Source organism: Neolamprologus brichardi, chromosome 1 (assembly GCF_056152115.1).
Source record: "Neolamprologus brichardi isolate AB-2024 chromosome 1, ASM5615211v1, whole genome shotgun sequence".
Classification (NCBI taxonomy): Eukaryota; Metazoa; Chordata; class Actinopteri; order Cichliformes; family Cichlidae; genus Neolamprologus; species Neolamprologus brichardi.
Window position 1 is genome coordinate 27,814,410 of NC_142104.1, and position 18,005 is coordinate 27,832,414.

Below are 18,005 nucleotides of genomic sequence, written 5' to 3' on the forward strand. Positions count from 1 at the left end.
CACAACCACGCCACATTCAAAGTCACTTAAATCACTTTTCTTCCAAATTCTGATGCTCACTTTGAACTTCATCAACTTTGTCATCTTAACGATATCTGCACAGCTAAATACATGACACATACATTATCTGATTGGCTGATTAAATATTTGCACTAATGAGTGGTTGTTCATGTGTACCTGACAAAGTGTCTGGTAAGTGTGTTGTGCAATTTTCCCAGCTTCTTATATCCATAAATAGGAGACAACATTTATTTTTCTTCTCACACATTTCTAAGTTTGGGACATTTCACTGACAAAAGAACAATTAGTTACCTTATATGAGTTGTACTAAGCATCTAAGTCCACCAGGTGTCAGCAGAGTCACAGTTAATTTACCCGGATCTGGCTCTGTGATGATGGGGCACATGTGGGACACACCCCTGCAAAGTGACTGATCCATGAATGCTTCTCTCCCTTTTTTTTTTTGGATGTCTGCATATTCTGTGGTTTGAATGAAAACTCACAACTGAAAATTTTAATCTGTAAATGTATATTTTAAAAACCTCATCCTGTGCTGGGTTTTATCGTGCTGGCAGGTGACAATTTCTTATGGAGGACCACAAGAGCGCATGGAAATAAAGAATTCTGTGCTTAAATAATGAATTGTAGAATAAATTCTGCATTTGTAAATTCATTTTTGAATTCCAATTTAATAAACTGCATTTCAAAATCCTTTTTCCAATTGCTCTTTAATAAACTGCATTTCAAAATCATTTTTCCATTTGCACTTTAATAAACTGCATTTCAAAATCCATTTCCCTTTCTTGTTTGCTCCGGGATTAGCTGCTGGATTAACAATTTCCTTGCGGCTATCCCACACCGTGGGATGTAAGGAGCTCTCTGATTGGTTGTACAAAGGCCGTTCAGCCTCGGGATTTATACTCGGCTCGATAGGGATATATGAAGACTGAAGGGACCCTGCAGCGAAACGGAGAGCCCAACCTCTGACTGAGTGCCTGTTTTCGCAGTCTGACCACCTGTTGAAGGTAACGTGCTAACATGGCTAACGCTAGCATCACCTCATGTAGCCCCGTTATTTTAAGGTCATTTTAGCTTATGAAATTTTTACGTCGCAGCTGTACGAGCTAGCTACGTGTTTTGTAAGCTGCTGTGCTCTTCACAAATAAAGCTGGAAGCAGCTCAGACTATTAGAACCAGCACTGAGGCCCGTTACATTTATACAGTGTTAGAGCAACAGCTGCAGCCTACAGCCTTTAAACTAGCGATTAAAATGCTGACAGTAAACTCGTCAGTCCAGATGTTACCACATTACTTTTTGATACTTAGAGTTAAAACAACTGAGACAGGCTGATTAAAATAACAGCTGTCAGTTCTCTCATTCCTTATATCAAGACTGGAGATCATACTACTGATTTCATTTCATTTAATATGTGAGTGCACAGATTCATTCTCAACTGGACATAAACGATGATCAAATATATGATGTATATATGATGAAGTCATCAAATCCCAGCCTCTAACACAGTGCGCTGAATCTTAGCGTTGAATGTCCAGTATATTCTAATCAATGCAATTTAAGCATTCACTGAACCTACAGTATCTACACCTGTGTGGCAAATGTGTGGTAAAGATACAGATAATGAAATGAAATTATTAATACAATATACATCATGAGAAACGAAATCTGAAATTGATTCAGTTTAGTACTTTTCTCTGTATGCTCTGTGATTATAAAGGCCTTAAATTCTGTGATATATACTGTAAAAGATTTTCACAGAGGTCTTAAAGTAGTTAAATCACTGCTGATAGTCTGGTTGTTTATATTTTCACCTTTTTGTGTCTGTAGGGCTGTTTGATGACGATTTGGACTCCTCTGGGAGATGAGGACACACCCACACCTGTTCCATACTGCAGCCACAGCCAGTGTTATGGCTCTGAGGCAGCTTTGGGCCATCAGACGCACACACTGGAAAACCAGCACCTGGACTTCATGCAGGAGAGACGGCCTCAGTGATTTAGGTTCATAAGCAAGGTCAAACATTTCTGGCCTCTTATCACTTAGATTTCTTAGTCTTAAAAGTGAATGCATTTAAAGCAGGAACTGCACACCTAGCCATCAGAGGTTTGGCAGCATGAGTACTGTAAAGTTTTGTAGGGTCCTTGTTAAAAATTCCACAAGCACCACACCACATTTGTCATATAAAGTTCCATTTTTTTACAGTACATTGTTGAAATTCTCTCCTGCATGAAGTCCAGGTGCTGGTTTTCCATGCGCGTGGCTCTTGTGGTCCTCCATAATTTCTGACTGCAAGTAACTTTCTTATAGAGGCAAACAGCAGGACTGATTTTTGTTTACTGACTCTGGTCCTCGCTGGTTTCTAAGACAGCCTCAGCAGTCCCCACATAAACCTTAAATTGTCGCTGAACTGGTAAACACGAGATGGACAAACATTGTCTCTGTTCACATTAATTTTATATACTGTTGTCACGTACGAGGCACACACAACAGGAGTTTGTTGACAGCAAAGTAGGTTACATTCCTCTCTCTCCCAACACGACCATGAGTCTCTCCCACCTCCTTCCACTTCGCATAAAACTCTAATTTTATACTCACTACTACAGCAGGAAACTGAGTCAAAAACAACATCACTCTGTTCACACCCGCCCTGTCCTTCTCGGCCGGGGGTGAACCACAGCGTGGCAAGCATCGTGGGGTCCAGACTTAGGAGAGAGGGGCACTCTGGTTCCACACCGATGAACTGAAGTACAGTGGAAACCACAGTTTGAATATCACTTTCAGTACCTTGACTTTGATTTTGTTTGACATTTTTTTGTAAATACAGTGGCTCAGTATATGGATGCCTTTTTGCAACACTAATTGCTGGTGTTTTTCTGCATTTTTCTGAAAATGGGTCATGCAAAGACACAAAAAAAGGAGAGAGGTTATGTTTGGGATTGTGATTTATTATAAAAAAAAAAGTCAGGGGCTTACTAGAGGAGAAAAAAAATCTCCTCTTTGTGTAAACAGGAAGAGAACTTTTTTTAGAATCGCATTTGATTAAATTTCAGACTAAAGGGTCTGTTGAAATGAAAAAATAACTGTTACAAGGCAAAAGGTAATAATGATTTTGCAAATAATTAATGCATCCACATATAAAACACTTCCTGATCTTATGTGTTCAATCAAAAGGTTTTTGTTTGAGTTATTTATTTATTTTTTTTTATCCACTTAAAAGTGACATTTATCTCAACCTACTGAGTGGTTTTATTTTCCTATTTTGGACTCATAAAATTTGACAAAGTGAACCTGTATCCGGATCTGCTCTTGAGTAGTTAATACTTTGATTGAATGAGGCTCTGGTCTCCCAAAAGGAGAAGGATCCAGAGGTAGACAGCTATAGAGTAGCAGTGGTTTCCGGGGCTGAGCTCTGTTCCCTGCAGGCATTTGGTATAAACTTGTCTATGCTTTTAGAAACTTGGCTGTCAGGAAAAACATAACACCCCCCCCTCCTCCTTCACAAAGCCGCAAGCGAGTCACAGACTGGAGCAGCAGCAGATGATGCTGTAGCGTGCAGCCTTCCTGTCTAAGTAAACAGTGATTCAGACGGATGAGGAGTGGGAGGCTGTGGTTTGCTCCAGCCTGGCAGCACCAAGCCTCTCCCAGCTCCACCACAACAGGATATGGTCCGTGGGCCCACACTGGCCATGGTTGCTTCATAATATTGTCTTCTCCAGCTTTTACCATTTGGTTCGCCTGGTAATATTCATGCACGCTGACTACCATGTGAGAAGCTGGACCCATGTGTCTGGAAAATATATCTCACTGTGGTGTTTTTGACCAAAGTGACAGTGAGTGAGGTTACTTTCCCTTCTCATCCGTGTCTTATATAACTCTACATACGCAAGTCTGGATAAGTGGGCACGGAGAAGATTAGTAATTAGGTTTCTGTGACTCAACAGATGGTACAGTGCAGATTTTAAGCACAACAGTTTACTATGTAACCACCGCATCTTTCCAAAACAGTAATTTTCAAACATATTTCAACTTTATGCTTTGATGGGAAGGAAGAAAATGTCATAACCCAGTGATAATTTTATAAAGTGTTTTGTTTCTATGCTATGGCTTACTCAACTCAGCCAGAGCAAGATGTCCTTCATCTTGGTCCACAAACTTTATATGACTGTCTTGGCTGACCGCTGGCTTGCCGGTGACGATTTTATATGCGATGATAAAACATCATAAAATAAACAGACAACCTACTTACGTAATGAAAGTGTCGATTGTCGGCTGTTCCGCTTTGTGAAAGTTTCACTGCTGGGATTTTACCAGTGAGAGGCTTGCTGTGTTTAGGGATATGAAACATGAAAAGCTTAACTTACATGTGAAAAAGGAAGCTTTCATGAGATTCTGTGTAATCCTGTGAAAAACTAATATGCCCTTTCTACCTCCACAGGAATAAGGGGGTAAATATCAGCTATGTGCTGCTAATTATATAAACTTGATTAACTGATCACCAGCAAGTGGGAGCACCTCTATAAGTGCAGATTTTTTGATGTTTACTGGTCTGGAGCTTTAGGTGTGTGTTAACACAATCTCAGAAAATTCACCTCAACTTTGCATTGTGAAAAAGCTCAAGAGCTGCATTTCAGATTCTACGGGCCTCGGTTAGCACGTTAAATGTTAAAGTTCATGACAATAAAATTAGAAAATAACTGAGCAAGCCTGACAAGAGGAAGCCTCTTCTCTCTAAAAAGAGAATGACAGCACATCTTAGGTTTGCATGTAAACAAACCACAAGACGTCCTTTAGACAGATGAGACCAAAGAAGAGATGTTTAGCCATAATGTACAGCACCACATTTAGCAAAAACCACACACAGCACATCAGCACAAACACCTCATACCAGCTGTCAAACACAGAAATGCAAGGGGTGGTAAAGCTTGTTTTAAATCCAAGGGGCACCTTGCAATCACTGAGTTAATAACAAAGTATTCTAAAGTCAAATGTTAGACCACCTATGTGACAACTGACATTTGGATGAACCCGGGTCATGCAGCAGAGCTATGATGTCGGCAGCAAATCTATAACAGAATGGCTAAAAAAGATAAGTCCAGACCTAAATACTGTGGTGGGACTCTGAGAAAGGTGTGCATAACTAATGATAACAGGCCTCAATCAATCGAAGCAACTTTGTAAGAGATGTGAGAGACTGGTGAAGTCATACAGGACACCATTATTTTAATTTAGTGTTTTTGTTTTTCACAGGACTGTGAAAGCTTTTTTGCCAGATGTCTGTAGATTTTATTAATATTTACCAAAACAGACATTAACATGCAAAAGCAATATGGTAGCATCTACCTTTAAGCGTACCTAATATTATAATATTTTATACGTTATTGCCTCATATGCCAAATAAGTAAAATCAGCTGACACAGTGCACATGGAGCTGTTGGAAAAATCTAACTTTGTTTTTTTGTTGTTTTTTTCAGTTGTAAAAATCCAAAAATGAATTACAGCCAGTGCAAATGCTTTTAAGCTGGGCATTTTGCCTGTACTTTCATTACAGTAAAAAATCAAAAACAAACTCAGTGGATTTACTGAACTTCTATACTGTAATAAATTTCCCCTTGAAGTTGCAGCACGGTTATGGGAATGCTGCCATAATATTTGACATTCCCACCAACACCCCGAAGCTGAACCCAGGCTGGTCCTGATTAATCACCATGGGAGTTTCAACCATCAAAGTCTAAACACTACAGAGCAGAACTAGCCATTATAATGACTCTAAATTAATGATTTGGACTTTCACATTTTCTACTTGCTAAAGGAAAATGACTGTACTGTAGCTTACACATCCAGTTTTCCGTTGTATTTACTAAGACGTGAGCATCACTGTACAAAATGTCCTGCATTTATACAATGTTTTTACATTTTGTTAGTAGATTATTATTGCTTTTAGTAAATACTACTTCTAGCACCTATCTGCTGTAGAAACAGCAGTACAGTGTCTACAGTTTGAGTACCTAATGTAACGCTGGGGTTAACGGGTGACTTGTTGTGTCTGCACTGTGGTATAATTTCTTCCAAGGTTAGTTCTACTCAGTGTAAACACAGACATAGTTGTTGAACCACAGTAGATGTTTTCACTTCAAGCCTTCAGGTGCAACTTGAACCTTGCAGCAACAGCTCGCTGCCACGCTGGTCACATTTTCAAAACAAATGCTTGCAACAATCCCAAATGCCACTAAAAGGGTTTATGGCACAAATGGCTGGTTTCACGGGCTCCTCGGAGACTGCAGTAAAAGAGGTAAATATAGAAACAACTTGTAGGCTGAAAATAAGGCTTTAAAGAGTGAAGCTGTGGTGAAGAGAAGGGGTGATTTGATTAAATGAATGTGCCCTGTTCTTGTTGTTTTCTTTGGTTGGGAATAGAGCAACAACGCTGTGAGAGAGACAAAGAGATAGTTTTGAGACAGGCAGCCGCAGAGCTACAGTCACCTCTTCTGGCAGGGTGGTTAGCGGTTGGACGGCTGTGTCCTGTCTGACCTGTGTGAGGTGGAGATGTGATAATACAAACCTGAAGTTAGAGGTCTGGAGGGAGGATTTATAGGGTTTTTTTATATGCTCTATTTGAGTCGACCACAGACGTCTGCTGCTTCCTCTGCTTTTAGGATGCACTTTGGAGAGGTGCGGAAGGAGACAGAGCAAGTGACGGGTACAGAAGACGCACACACACCCAGACAGAAAAGCAGGCATACAAAAACTTTCACACTCACACGCACAAACAAAATCCAGCAAGAACCAGTACTGCAACCCTCCCAACCTTTTGTGCGGTGGCTTGTGTGGTTTGGAAAACTCCAGGGTGTGCTGCAGTCCAACGGCAGTATGAGTGTCAGAAGATGATGTCCTCTCTCCCCACACAGCCTTTCTATTAGCGCTGTATCTGAATACGAGGAGTTCACTGCAACTGTAAGTTATAGATTCACTGGCCACTTCACTTTGCAACACCTGTTCAGCCAATCACACAGCAGCAACTCAGTGGATTTAGGCATGTAGACATGGTCAAGACGAGCTGTTGGTGCCAGATGGGCTGGCCTGAGTGATTTATATCCTGCTGATCTGCCGGGATTTCCCCACATGATCATCACTAAAGTTTACAGAGAATGGTAAGCAAAGGAGAAAATATCCAGTAAGGGCCAGGTCTATGGGTGAAAATGCATTTTTGATGTCAGAGGAGAATGGCTACTTGTTAGAGCCAAGCACAAGGTCATCTGTGAATGCACAGCACATCAAATCTGAAGCAATTGTGTGATGCTATCATGCCATTATGGACCAAAATCTCTGAGGAATGTTTCCATCTCCTTCTAGAATACGCTCCATGAAGAATTAAGGCAGTTCTGAAGATAAAAGTGGGTTAAACCCAGTACTAGTAAGGTGTACCTAATGAAATGGCCAGTGAGTGTATTTGTACTTCACATTATTGCAACAATGTATAACATAAACTGGGAAATGAATTTCCTGAGAGTAAGAATCTCTTTTGTGCGAGTGTCCTGGACCAAGATAAGCACAAAAGTCCTCCAACTGAATTTGTGTGTCAAAATTTCAGACACAATTTTTTCTCCACATTTAGTTTTTATTTAAAATTTGTTGTCACCCATAAACAGTCCAAATTTAGACCTGAGATGTTGCACTTAAAGCAAAAAGAAGTATAACAGTAAATCAGCTCACTACAAACTTAACTTCTGAAGGCAAAGGAGGGCCCAGCTCTGCACCAGTAGAGCTTGTTAGTTTTTGGTGGTCCTTGATTTGCCAGTCACTTTGTTTTGTAAAGTGAGGAAAGCCATGGAAATGGAAATGCCACCATGCCTCAGTTCAGATTTGAGAAAACGTCTCATTTTTTCCCAGGCAGGCCCTGCCCGCAGCAGTCAAGAGTTATGTAACTGCTTATCTCCCACAGCCAGGTCTAGACTGACTCGCTTACACCCATTCTAAAACAGGTTTGCTACTTCTTGAGGAAATTGACACCATCTATGAAATGATTCTTGGCATCATTTCGTGCCAGGCTGACCCATTTGAGGACATTAGTACACAGAGTACACTCAGAGCGAGACTCTCACACAGAGAATTTTCAAATACTGATATCTCTGCCTGTGACTTTGCACACAATGTCAGACTTCCTGCCTCAGAAAGTTTGGTCCAAGCTAAGGAATTGCATTGTAAATGGATGGGATGAATTATTATGGGTTTTGCCCTGCATGAAACTAGGAAATTCCCAAGAAGTGTAGGATTGTAAAAATATCTCCCACTCACTGTCTCTCCTGCTCTCTCTCTCTCTCTCTGACCCCTCAATGCCCATGGATGAACATTTGAACATACTGGTTTGAATGCACTGATCTTCTAGTAGGAGGAAGAATTGAAGCAAAGATTATTTTTCAAGTTTAAATGGCATAAATCAAATATTCTAAATGAATGTATGAAGCTTTTCAGGGAAAAAAATCATAACAATCAAAACCAAAATGAGGGGAAGTTTAAGCAGACTGAAGAGTGTATGGAAGCCATCAATGGCAATAAATACAACAATAAAACATGAAATCTATAATAAAATCTAACACACAGCTTGTAAGAGCCTAATTCACCTCCTCTGGGGTTGTTCAGTGCAGCTGCTTTTTAACCTCAAAAAACCATAAAAGCTGCTTTGTACCATGCGCTCAGGCCTTCATGCATGCTTGTAGTGTAATATCAACATGTCTGTTTCATTCCACAATAACACACTGGACACTGGGGAAACAGTGACTACTAAAGGGAAAAGATTTATGACGACAGATCTAAAAATATAACTCAGTTTGTTTCAAAAGGCTGGTTAGTTTAACATCAGGGTAAACGGCTCCTCTTGTACAATGAGTCATATTTGTTAACCAATCCAAAGCATCTTGAAAAGGATCTTTCTGCACAATAATTGCAAACGATGAGACGACGACTCCACACTGACAAAGAGAGAGAAAAAAGCACTTCTCACATTTCTCTGACCTACATAATGCCTCCATACATTCCTTCAGCCACATTACATAACGTGTGGAGTGACTCAGAGAGGCCCAGAGGACACACCCGGCTCAGATAGTTCTTCTGCTGAATTAGATTTCATCAGCTGTAATAAAAGTACAACACTCTGTATTGACTCGTGCACATTATATAGGCCTGTTTATAAAACATTAGGGAAATTCATATCATTTCTCTCGAGTTTTTCCTTTTCAATTTTCAAAAGCAAAAGGAAAACTTTCTGAGACTTTTAGGGAACATCTTTTTTTGCTTTAAAAAAAAAATTATAGAAAGATGTGGATTATGTCTATATGTGGCTACACAATTTCTATTATTCCTATTTTTATTATTCAAAGTAAACATTAAATAAGTATCATTTGAAATCTTTAAACGTAGCTAACAGTCTGTATTAGCTAACACAGACTGTTAGCTAGCAGTCTGTGTTAGCTAACAGTCTGTGTTAGCTAACAGTCTGTAGTGGTCTTTATATGAAGGTCGATGGTTCTGTAAATGTGTAATTAGCACTACTTGTTTAAACTCAGTCATGGGTTTTTCTTCTTTGTTGGATTTTTAATATAATTGTGACACGTGTATAAAAGCTGGAAAATAACATCAAATTTCCTACATTTGCTAAACATGGGGGGAAACTGAAGTTTGTTTATAGGATAAGGTATAAAAACTTTAAAAATGAGGGAATGGGCCCAATTACTGATCACTAAGTGTAAGGTTTATACAGGATCTAAATGAACAGTATTGGCAATTACCAGTTTTTCTATGAGGCGTCCAATGTGTCGCCTCAAATTTGGACATAAGATACATTCAGTTTGCTTTCCTAATAAATAACATTACTGGTATTTACATTTCTAAAATATTTAATTCCTAAGATGTTTCTTTTTATGACAGGTGGTTAATACATTTGTTAAGCACCGTAAATGTTTAAAATTTTAGTAGGACATAAGTAAAAAATGCATAGTTCCTTGTGTATAGTGCATATATTTTTTTAATAATCAGAAACACTTCTAAAACAACCTCCGCTCACTAATGTGCTTAAGAAACAAACTATAGCATTTACTCAAAAACATGGATCTGTGTGCTTTACACCATTGTCCAATCTGAGACTGCATGTTTTTTCCTAAATGCGACGGTTTTCAGCCGTTTATTCATGCGATTTGTTACACGAACCCATTTAATCAGTAAAACTTCAAAGTTATGTAATTGAGTTTTATCTGTATGAAAGAAGAGTCCAAATGTGTGTGAATTTGGATAAGCTGTACTCTAAAGCTGAACTCACGAGGCAAGTCCCTCTTATCGTTTGCACCAACTGTTGCCTGGGAGCAAGATAGAGAAAGCTAAATGTGCCCATCTAAGCAGCTACACAATGTTCCTGGTGTATATTTTAAATAACCAATTTAAAGTTAAACACTTCAGAATTCACAAAGTTCCATTTTGCAACAGCTGAAGTGGGAGTGTCGTGTTCTAAAAATAATCAGCACACATTGTAATTGGCAGGAGGATCATTTATTGACATACGAAACTTGAGTGCAACCATCCTGTTAACAAATCCATCAATTCTCTTTGGAGTGTACTCTGTATCAAAGCAATAAATACGATCGATATAAAATCATGCCAGCATCATATGCTGAAAGGTAAACATTTACAAAATAACGAAAAAAAAACAAAAACATAGCACTCTGATAAATGAGCTGCCAGGTGGAAACTTAAGGCAAGGCGGTCTTCAGCTTGCAGATTGATTATATGATCCTTTTAGCCAATCAGATGATCTGCAATACAGAAAGTACACGAAATCAGTAACAGAAGTTTACATATAACAGAGTTTTTGTTGCTATATAATTACAGGATTTTAATACTTTTGTTAGAGAGACTTCTGGATGTTATTCAGGATGTCGCCACAGACAAAGTTGAACAGTGCCTCCTTTGACTTGGTTCCATCCAGCTGCACTGTAAGAGGATACACACGCATTTAATCAGTGTGGTCAGCCTTTATGTGACAAAGCACCACACATGGTTACAACATTTACAATAATAAAAAACGAAATCAACTTACCAACATCAACAGCTGATGCCTCCATGATGTTCTTATGTTTCAGGTACATGGGCCAGACGTGGCCGTCAAAAAGGCCAGGTGGGTCTGGTACCAGGTAGTTTCTTGAGCTGCAGAATGACACAAGACCAGTTAAAAAAGATTAAGCTACAGCTGCATGGATGGCAAACACATGTGAAGAACAACACTAGAGCACTTACCACCTCCTCTTTTTGCATTCTTCATATGGGATGGAAATAAAGTAGCGTTGGTTCAGCACGTCGATCAAAGGTCTGCAACAGGTACAGATGAAATAGTGTCATTTGACTTCGAGAACAAGCACTTAACTCACATGTAGCTAAGCACAGATTCTTACTCGTAGGTGTAAAGCAAGAAGCCTTCCACAATAAGGATGTGAGTCTCCTCATCCTCCTTGCGGTCAGACTTTGGCACGATCTCAGAATCCAGGGTGTTATTAACGCCATGAGACTTCTCAAACTTCACCGGGTTCTCCAGCCACGCATAGATGGTACTCATCATAGCCTCCATGTCCAGAGCAGTGATGACTGAAGAGATGGCAGAGGGGGAGAAGGAAGAAAAAAATAGAAGTGTGCAGAAAGTTGCAAAAGAGAAAACAAGTGAGAAACACATGTTCAAACCCCCAGATTTCGTTTACATTGCATGCACGTTAGGAATGAAACACAACATTAAGGTTGAGTCATACACGCAAAACACAAACGCACACAGACACCCACACACAAAGCCCTTCATAAAAACCCAGGCTTACCATCGTACTGCTTAAAGCCATCTTCACCAACTTCAATCTGATCTTGGGGCTGAAACATACATTGATGAGATGTACCCAGGTACATTCCACTAATGCTACACTCTGCTATATGGAAGGCTCTGATAGCTTTTTGTTTGTTTGTTTGTTTTTTTACAATACACACACTGTGTCAAACTGCTACCCAGAGCAGTCTCTTTGGTGAACTATATCCAAAATTCAAAGATGCAAAGATATGCATGTGGCTCACCTTGAAGAAGTCATCCTGATGTACCACGCAACAGTTGGGCAGGTTCTTGATCAGTCTGTTGGTGAGGGTGGTTTTCCCTCCGTTGGTTACACTACAGGGGAAGAAAGGGAATTAAAATGAATGAAGTGTGGTTGATGTAAAATAGGGCATGGGTTGCGGGATCATTTTAAGGTAATAGGCAGCCATATTTCCTCGTTAATTACTCATCTAATGCATTTTAACGTGTAATGTCAGGGCTGCCGGGTGCATGGTGTACTCGGCTATATTACATGCTTACAACGTTAGCTATTATTCATAAATTACCACATGGTTAGTTTAATATTTACAGAACCCAATGAGTGGCAATCGAAATGTTATAACGTTACGGTTCAATCAAAAAGCCATACCGGATGTAATGACCGCCGTCCCCACGTGTGACGGCCTTACAAGGCCTACAAGGTTGCTTAGCTTAGCTTAGCTTAGCCATTCATCGTCTAGTACTCACCCGCCAATGCCGATGATGTACTTCATGTTTCCGTAAGTAGCTGAGAGGTCAAAACGTCAATAAAACCGGGTCAGGAGCACAGTGATCAGACGAGAAGAAGCTTAAAAAGAGAAGGTTGCAGCAGGAAACGTCAACTACTTGATTCCTCCATGGTACTTGAGTTGAGTGAGTAAGGTAAGAGCGGAGGAGACGGGCTGTCACGCGCACACGGTCTTCCACCAAAGAGGACCTCGGTTCTCAGTCGCTTCTACACATACCGGAGAGAGCCACGCGATTGGCTATTTAAACACTTCCAGTTGGCCGGAGGCGTAAGCGCTTCTATTCTCAGCCAATCAGAAGCGGAATAGAGGTAGCATCAACTTCTTTATTTTAATCTTAATTTAACTGTTTCAGGTCTGCAGTATACGATTAAACTATGCTATTTCATCTTAATTTAATCAGCTATATTAATGTTTACATGACGTCACAGCTATCATGAATGCGAGCCGCTAATATCGTCAACTTCGATGGAAAAGGGTTCCTACATGAAACTGCTCGGTGAAGCTTGGTGAAGGATTTTTTTTCACTCAAATCCCTATCTTATGGAAATAGACACTGCTGCTAGGTTTTTCGAATGTATTCTTTTAGTGCTATGAACTTTACAAGGCAAGTGCCGTTTAATTTTAATCACGAGAAGAAACATTATCTCACACCAGGAAAGTCTAGCTAGTTACAGAGTTATTACAGGACCCAGGAAAGCTTACCTTTTTAATGTTACTGCCCCTTTTACATTTTTTTTTACATAAAGATAATAAAAAAATAATACGTTTTATTTCTAGGTCCATTTCAAAACCCAAAAGCAGTTTACATTAGTACAGCAATTTAAAAACATATGCACAATGAAAAGACAATAAAACCAAGAATTAAAATAACAAAAAACTATTTTAAAATAAGTGGTCATGGTAACAAAGAGGTAACAGAAGTGATACATTTTTTTTTTATCCAGCATAAGCTTTTGATGCATCACATGTGCACTAGTTGTAAAGGGTTAAACTTAGATGAACTTCTGCACAGTACTGTGATATAATATCAGCTACAAGTCATATGAACGCTTTCCACTGAATTCCTGATTTTTAGCATGAGCACCATGGCATAATCAATATCATCACCTTTAAGATATTGTGGCGTGTTGGGGGAACAGCTAGTTCTCGCCCATCATGCCTTGGGACATGTGCTGCTGTTTAGATGTTCTTGTTTTATTGTTTATGGTTACTTTACTTTTAACTGTTATCTTGAATGTTGTGTTTACGCTGTAGTGCAGAGTCACTGACAGTTGTTGTTTTGTAGAGAGAGTGCTGTACCATGAGTGACTTCTGTTGTGCTGTTGTTGAACATTGTAGCACATTGTAGCACCAGTAAGTGTTTTAATAAAGAGCTCCCACTACCAGCTTGGGGTTGAATAAAAAGCTCAATCTCTCTCTGTGAGCTTCCTTGTAAAGATTTCTCTGCATGCCACAATATGATAGACAGAGTCCTAGTGCACACTATGCCACTTCACTGAGTTATAGAAGGTGTAAAATCACCATAAAGACAGAAAGCACTTTACAGAAAGTACCTCATTGGTAGCATTTCACTTATCTAATCAGAGAAGACAGAGGCTCTTTGACTAACTGGGGCTGACAGACGCGTGACTTTAGGGCAACTGGTGGAAGATGAACTTTCCAATTATTTCCCGCTTTCTTTTACAGATTTTCTTTCATAACCTTGTGGCATATATATATATATATATATGTGTGTGTGTGAGTGTGTACACAATGTGAGTGTGTATTTACACACTCACATTGCTGTGGTGTTACTTTGGCCAGTATGCTGCTGACCTTTTTCTGTTTTGTTTTGAAACCTCCCAACCAACTCCATGACACTGTTTCCTGAGGTTGCACCAAAATATTGCCTGTGTTAGGCCTTACAACCTCAACTATGAAGAGCAAGTGGCCAAGTGTGGAATTCAGTTCAGGTTGTAAGACTTATATTTATAGTTTGACAGAGCTATATTCTGGCAGCTTGCAGTCTGCGAGTTTCATGAATTTCTTGAAGAAGAAGAATCAGCAACAAAGCCTTCATTTTATGGTGTAATTGTGTTCTTCAAGGTCAACAGGAGTCAAATAATCAACACCTCCTCTGATACTGAGACTACAGCTGCACCAAAAGTCATAAAAAAATTTCTCTGAGTATTACACAGTATTCTTTGACAAAATATAGATAACTAGAATACTGAGGAAGTCACTTCTAGCTGTGTGACTTCTGTGTTACAGTCCTCTCATGTATACAAAAGCAGCCTGTAGTGAAACAAAAGTTCATGTTGCTAGGCAAATGTAGCACAATATGAAAATGCTCCTTTAACCTAAAAATTAAGGTAAAATAATAATTGTTAAATTATGCGTAAGTTTAGAACCCTAAATATATTTGTTAGTTTTGTATCGTTATCATTATATTATTTTATAGTCTATTGTGTTCTGAAAAACAGCTCTACATGAAAAAGACACTAAGTACATCTTTGCTGCTTCCACAGGAATTAGGTGGACAAGTAGCAGCCAGGTGCTGATAATCAAATGCACTTAATTAACTGATTAGCTGATAAGAAAGTGTGAGCGCCTTTATAGAAACACAAATTCTGGCAAATTCTACATCTCAAACTATACAGGCCCTTGGTTTGTATGTTAAATGTTCAAGTTCAATATCTAAATTCACTAAAAACACTTTGTCTGGATGGGTTGCCAGGAAAAAGCCGCTTCTCTCTAAAAAGAACACGGCAGTAGAGCTGGTAAAGTTGCACGACAATGACCCACAAGATTTCTGGAACAATGTCTTTTCGACATATAAGACCAGAGTGCAGATGTTTGAAAAAACAAAACAAAAAAAAAAAACAAGACACCATATCAGCACAAACACCTCATACCAACTAAACATGGTGGTGGAGTGGTGATGGTTTGGGCTTGTTTTTATGCCACATGGCCTGGGCACCTTCCAGTCATTGAGCTGACCACAAACTCAACTGTAGGACATGACGGCATCTGTGTGACAACTAAAGGTTGGAAAGAACTGTCACGTCCGGTGTGGCAGACGTGTGGAGTTTGTAGAAAGGACCCAAAATGCGGCAGCTCTGGTGCAGGTGAGTCTTTATTGAACAAAAGTGGATACAAACAGAAATGGCGAGGGTGAGCATGAACTAAGAAAACCTAAACTGGAAAAACTAACAGAACTAACCAGAAACCAAGATGCAGGGAGGTACGAGGAAATACACGGAGAGACGGACGGAGAGACGCAGGGAGACCGAGGGGAACAACACAGACGAACTAGCAACGAGGACGGGTGAACACACACACAATAAATACACACACCAGTAATCAGGGGATGGGAAACAGGAGGGAAACACACCTGGGAGACATAACAGCTGACGAGGCAGGGGAAACGTAATCAGAACCCACTGACATAAGAAAAAGAAACCTTCAAAGTAAAACAGGAAACACATACACGTAATGACACAGACTCAGAAACGCGGACTAAACACAGAGACCGACAACACTAAGGGGATACACAAGCAGGGAAGACACCAAACAGAGGGAACAAACTAAACCCTAGGAAACCCAAAACAACAGTCATAATACAAAACTATCAAAAGTAAAAGTACATAACCAAAAACACTGGATCACCGACCCAGGATCATGACAAGAACAGGGTCGTTCAACAGGACTTGAGCTCAAGCACAGCAGTAAATCTACAAGAGAATGGCTGAAAATGATAAGTCCAGACTTCAGCTCGACTGAAATACTGTGGCAAGACTTAGGCATGCATAACTAATGGTAATAAACTTCAATGAAGTGGAGCAGTGTTGTATAGAAGAGTGGGCCTCAACAGTGATGTGAAAGGCTGATAAAGTTATACAGAAAACCATTACTTCAAGTTGTTGCTGTTGAAGCTGGTTCTACAAGCTACTGAGGCATGGTGTATAATTAGGTTTTCAGAGTCCTGTAAAATCTCTCACACACTGTTGTATTGGCAGATTGCTGTATAATGTTGGCTAATTACAATTTACCGTAACCTGACCTGCAAGGCAATTAGCACCTGTATTGGAAACAGGATATTTTTTTCCCTAAAACAAAATTGCTATAAAGCCATTACAAAGAACCATGAAGTGGAACTATGTTGCATATTCTGCCGAGAACAAAATGAATGAATCCACCTAATGCATGTTTTTGTGAAGAATTACTTGTTATGCAAGGTAGAGTATTAATAGTCCACATTGTAAAGCCAACAAACCAAGCATTTGTGTACTTGCCAGCCTCATATTTGGTCAAATTTTGTCCACCGCCTTTGTTTTGTTTCTATTTAGAGGCATTTATACACATGGCTGTAAAACTGCACTCTTTGTGTCTTTCCTTTCCTATAAAACATAGATGCCATAGCTTGCCAAACACACAGAACCAGTTACTCAACAGAAAAACAGGTTTTAGATCATTTTATACAAACAAACCAATTTGTATAAAATGACTCACAATAGGATGCCCTATTTCCATTTAACGAGAGATTCGTAAAAAGGATGTTTGTGTACAGAGAAAGTAGTTTCACAAAGAAAAGCAGTAAGAAGGTGCCGCTCTCTGAAGGTCGTTTTCTGTCTAGCATTTAATGACTTATATCTGATTGTTGATTCACTGATTGTCTGGGATGTAAAACGTTCATTTCCTCCTTTTTTTCTTTTCTCCTTTTCAATTCCTATGCGAGCGGTTTAGGAGATGACTGGGGTTGCTTATTTTGTCTGCAAAAGTCCTTGTGTTGTATTACACTGACTCCACCGTGTGGCAAAGCAGAGGAAATTCCTCAAAGGATCAAACACCGGAGATACAATCAACACCTGTTGTGACACCTGAGGATCAAAGTGTCTAATCTGGAATCAAGGGGCAGCAGGAGGACGAGGAGTGGGATTAGCTCCTCTTTGCTCACCATCTTTTCCAAATGGTGGGATTGTGCCTTTCTTAGGATGTACTTCAAGGAATTATTTGCATTAGCTCTCACTGTGGTTGTACAGGGACTGAATCACCCATAAAGTTTTATAGTTGAATGACAGTTTTATATTATTATATTAAAGATATACATGGAAAAAAAGATAATAGGGGAAAAGCTGGGAGCCGAGGCTCAAGATGATACTGACAACCTTAAAGCTGCTTAAAAGGGAAAAACAATATTTCACATGATGTTTCCTTACTGTTAATGCTGCTGTTTACTCTATCTGTACCAGATTTTAGACAGGACATAGTTTTTATTAGGTGAAGTTTTTGTTATTGAACTTCCCAACATGATCTCAACCATACTCGAGATGCTGACTCACAGTCAAAACAAATATTGCACTGTCTCAAACACAAATGCCTCATACAC

The 18,005-nt window shown here is 39.5% G+C and overlaps 1 protein-coding gene across 1 annotated transcript; it reads right to left on the minus strand.

Annotated features, from left to right (window-relative positions):
- Positions 1 to 10,533: 10,533 nt before the first annotated feature.
- mibp2 (muscle-specific beta 1 integrin binding protein 2) lies at positions 10,534 to 12,862 on the minus strand. The gene is made up of 8 exons (XM_006793898.2): positions 12,597 to 12,862; positions 12,113 to 12,203; positions 11,866 to 11,914; positions 11,455 to 11,644; positions 11,300 to 11,371; positions 11,103 to 11,209; positions 10,906 to 10,996; positions 10,534 to 10,818 (listed from the first exon to the last, which is right to left on the minus strand). The coding sequence occupies exons 1-7, from the start codon at positions 12,620 to 12,622 to the stop codon at positions 10,911 to 10,913; spliced, it is 621 nt and encodes a 206-aa protein (XP_006793961.1). The 5' UTR covers positions 12,623 to 12,862; the 3' UTR covers positions 10,534 to 10,818; positions 10,906 to 10,910.
- Positions 12,863 to 18,005: the final 5,143 nt, after the last annotated feature.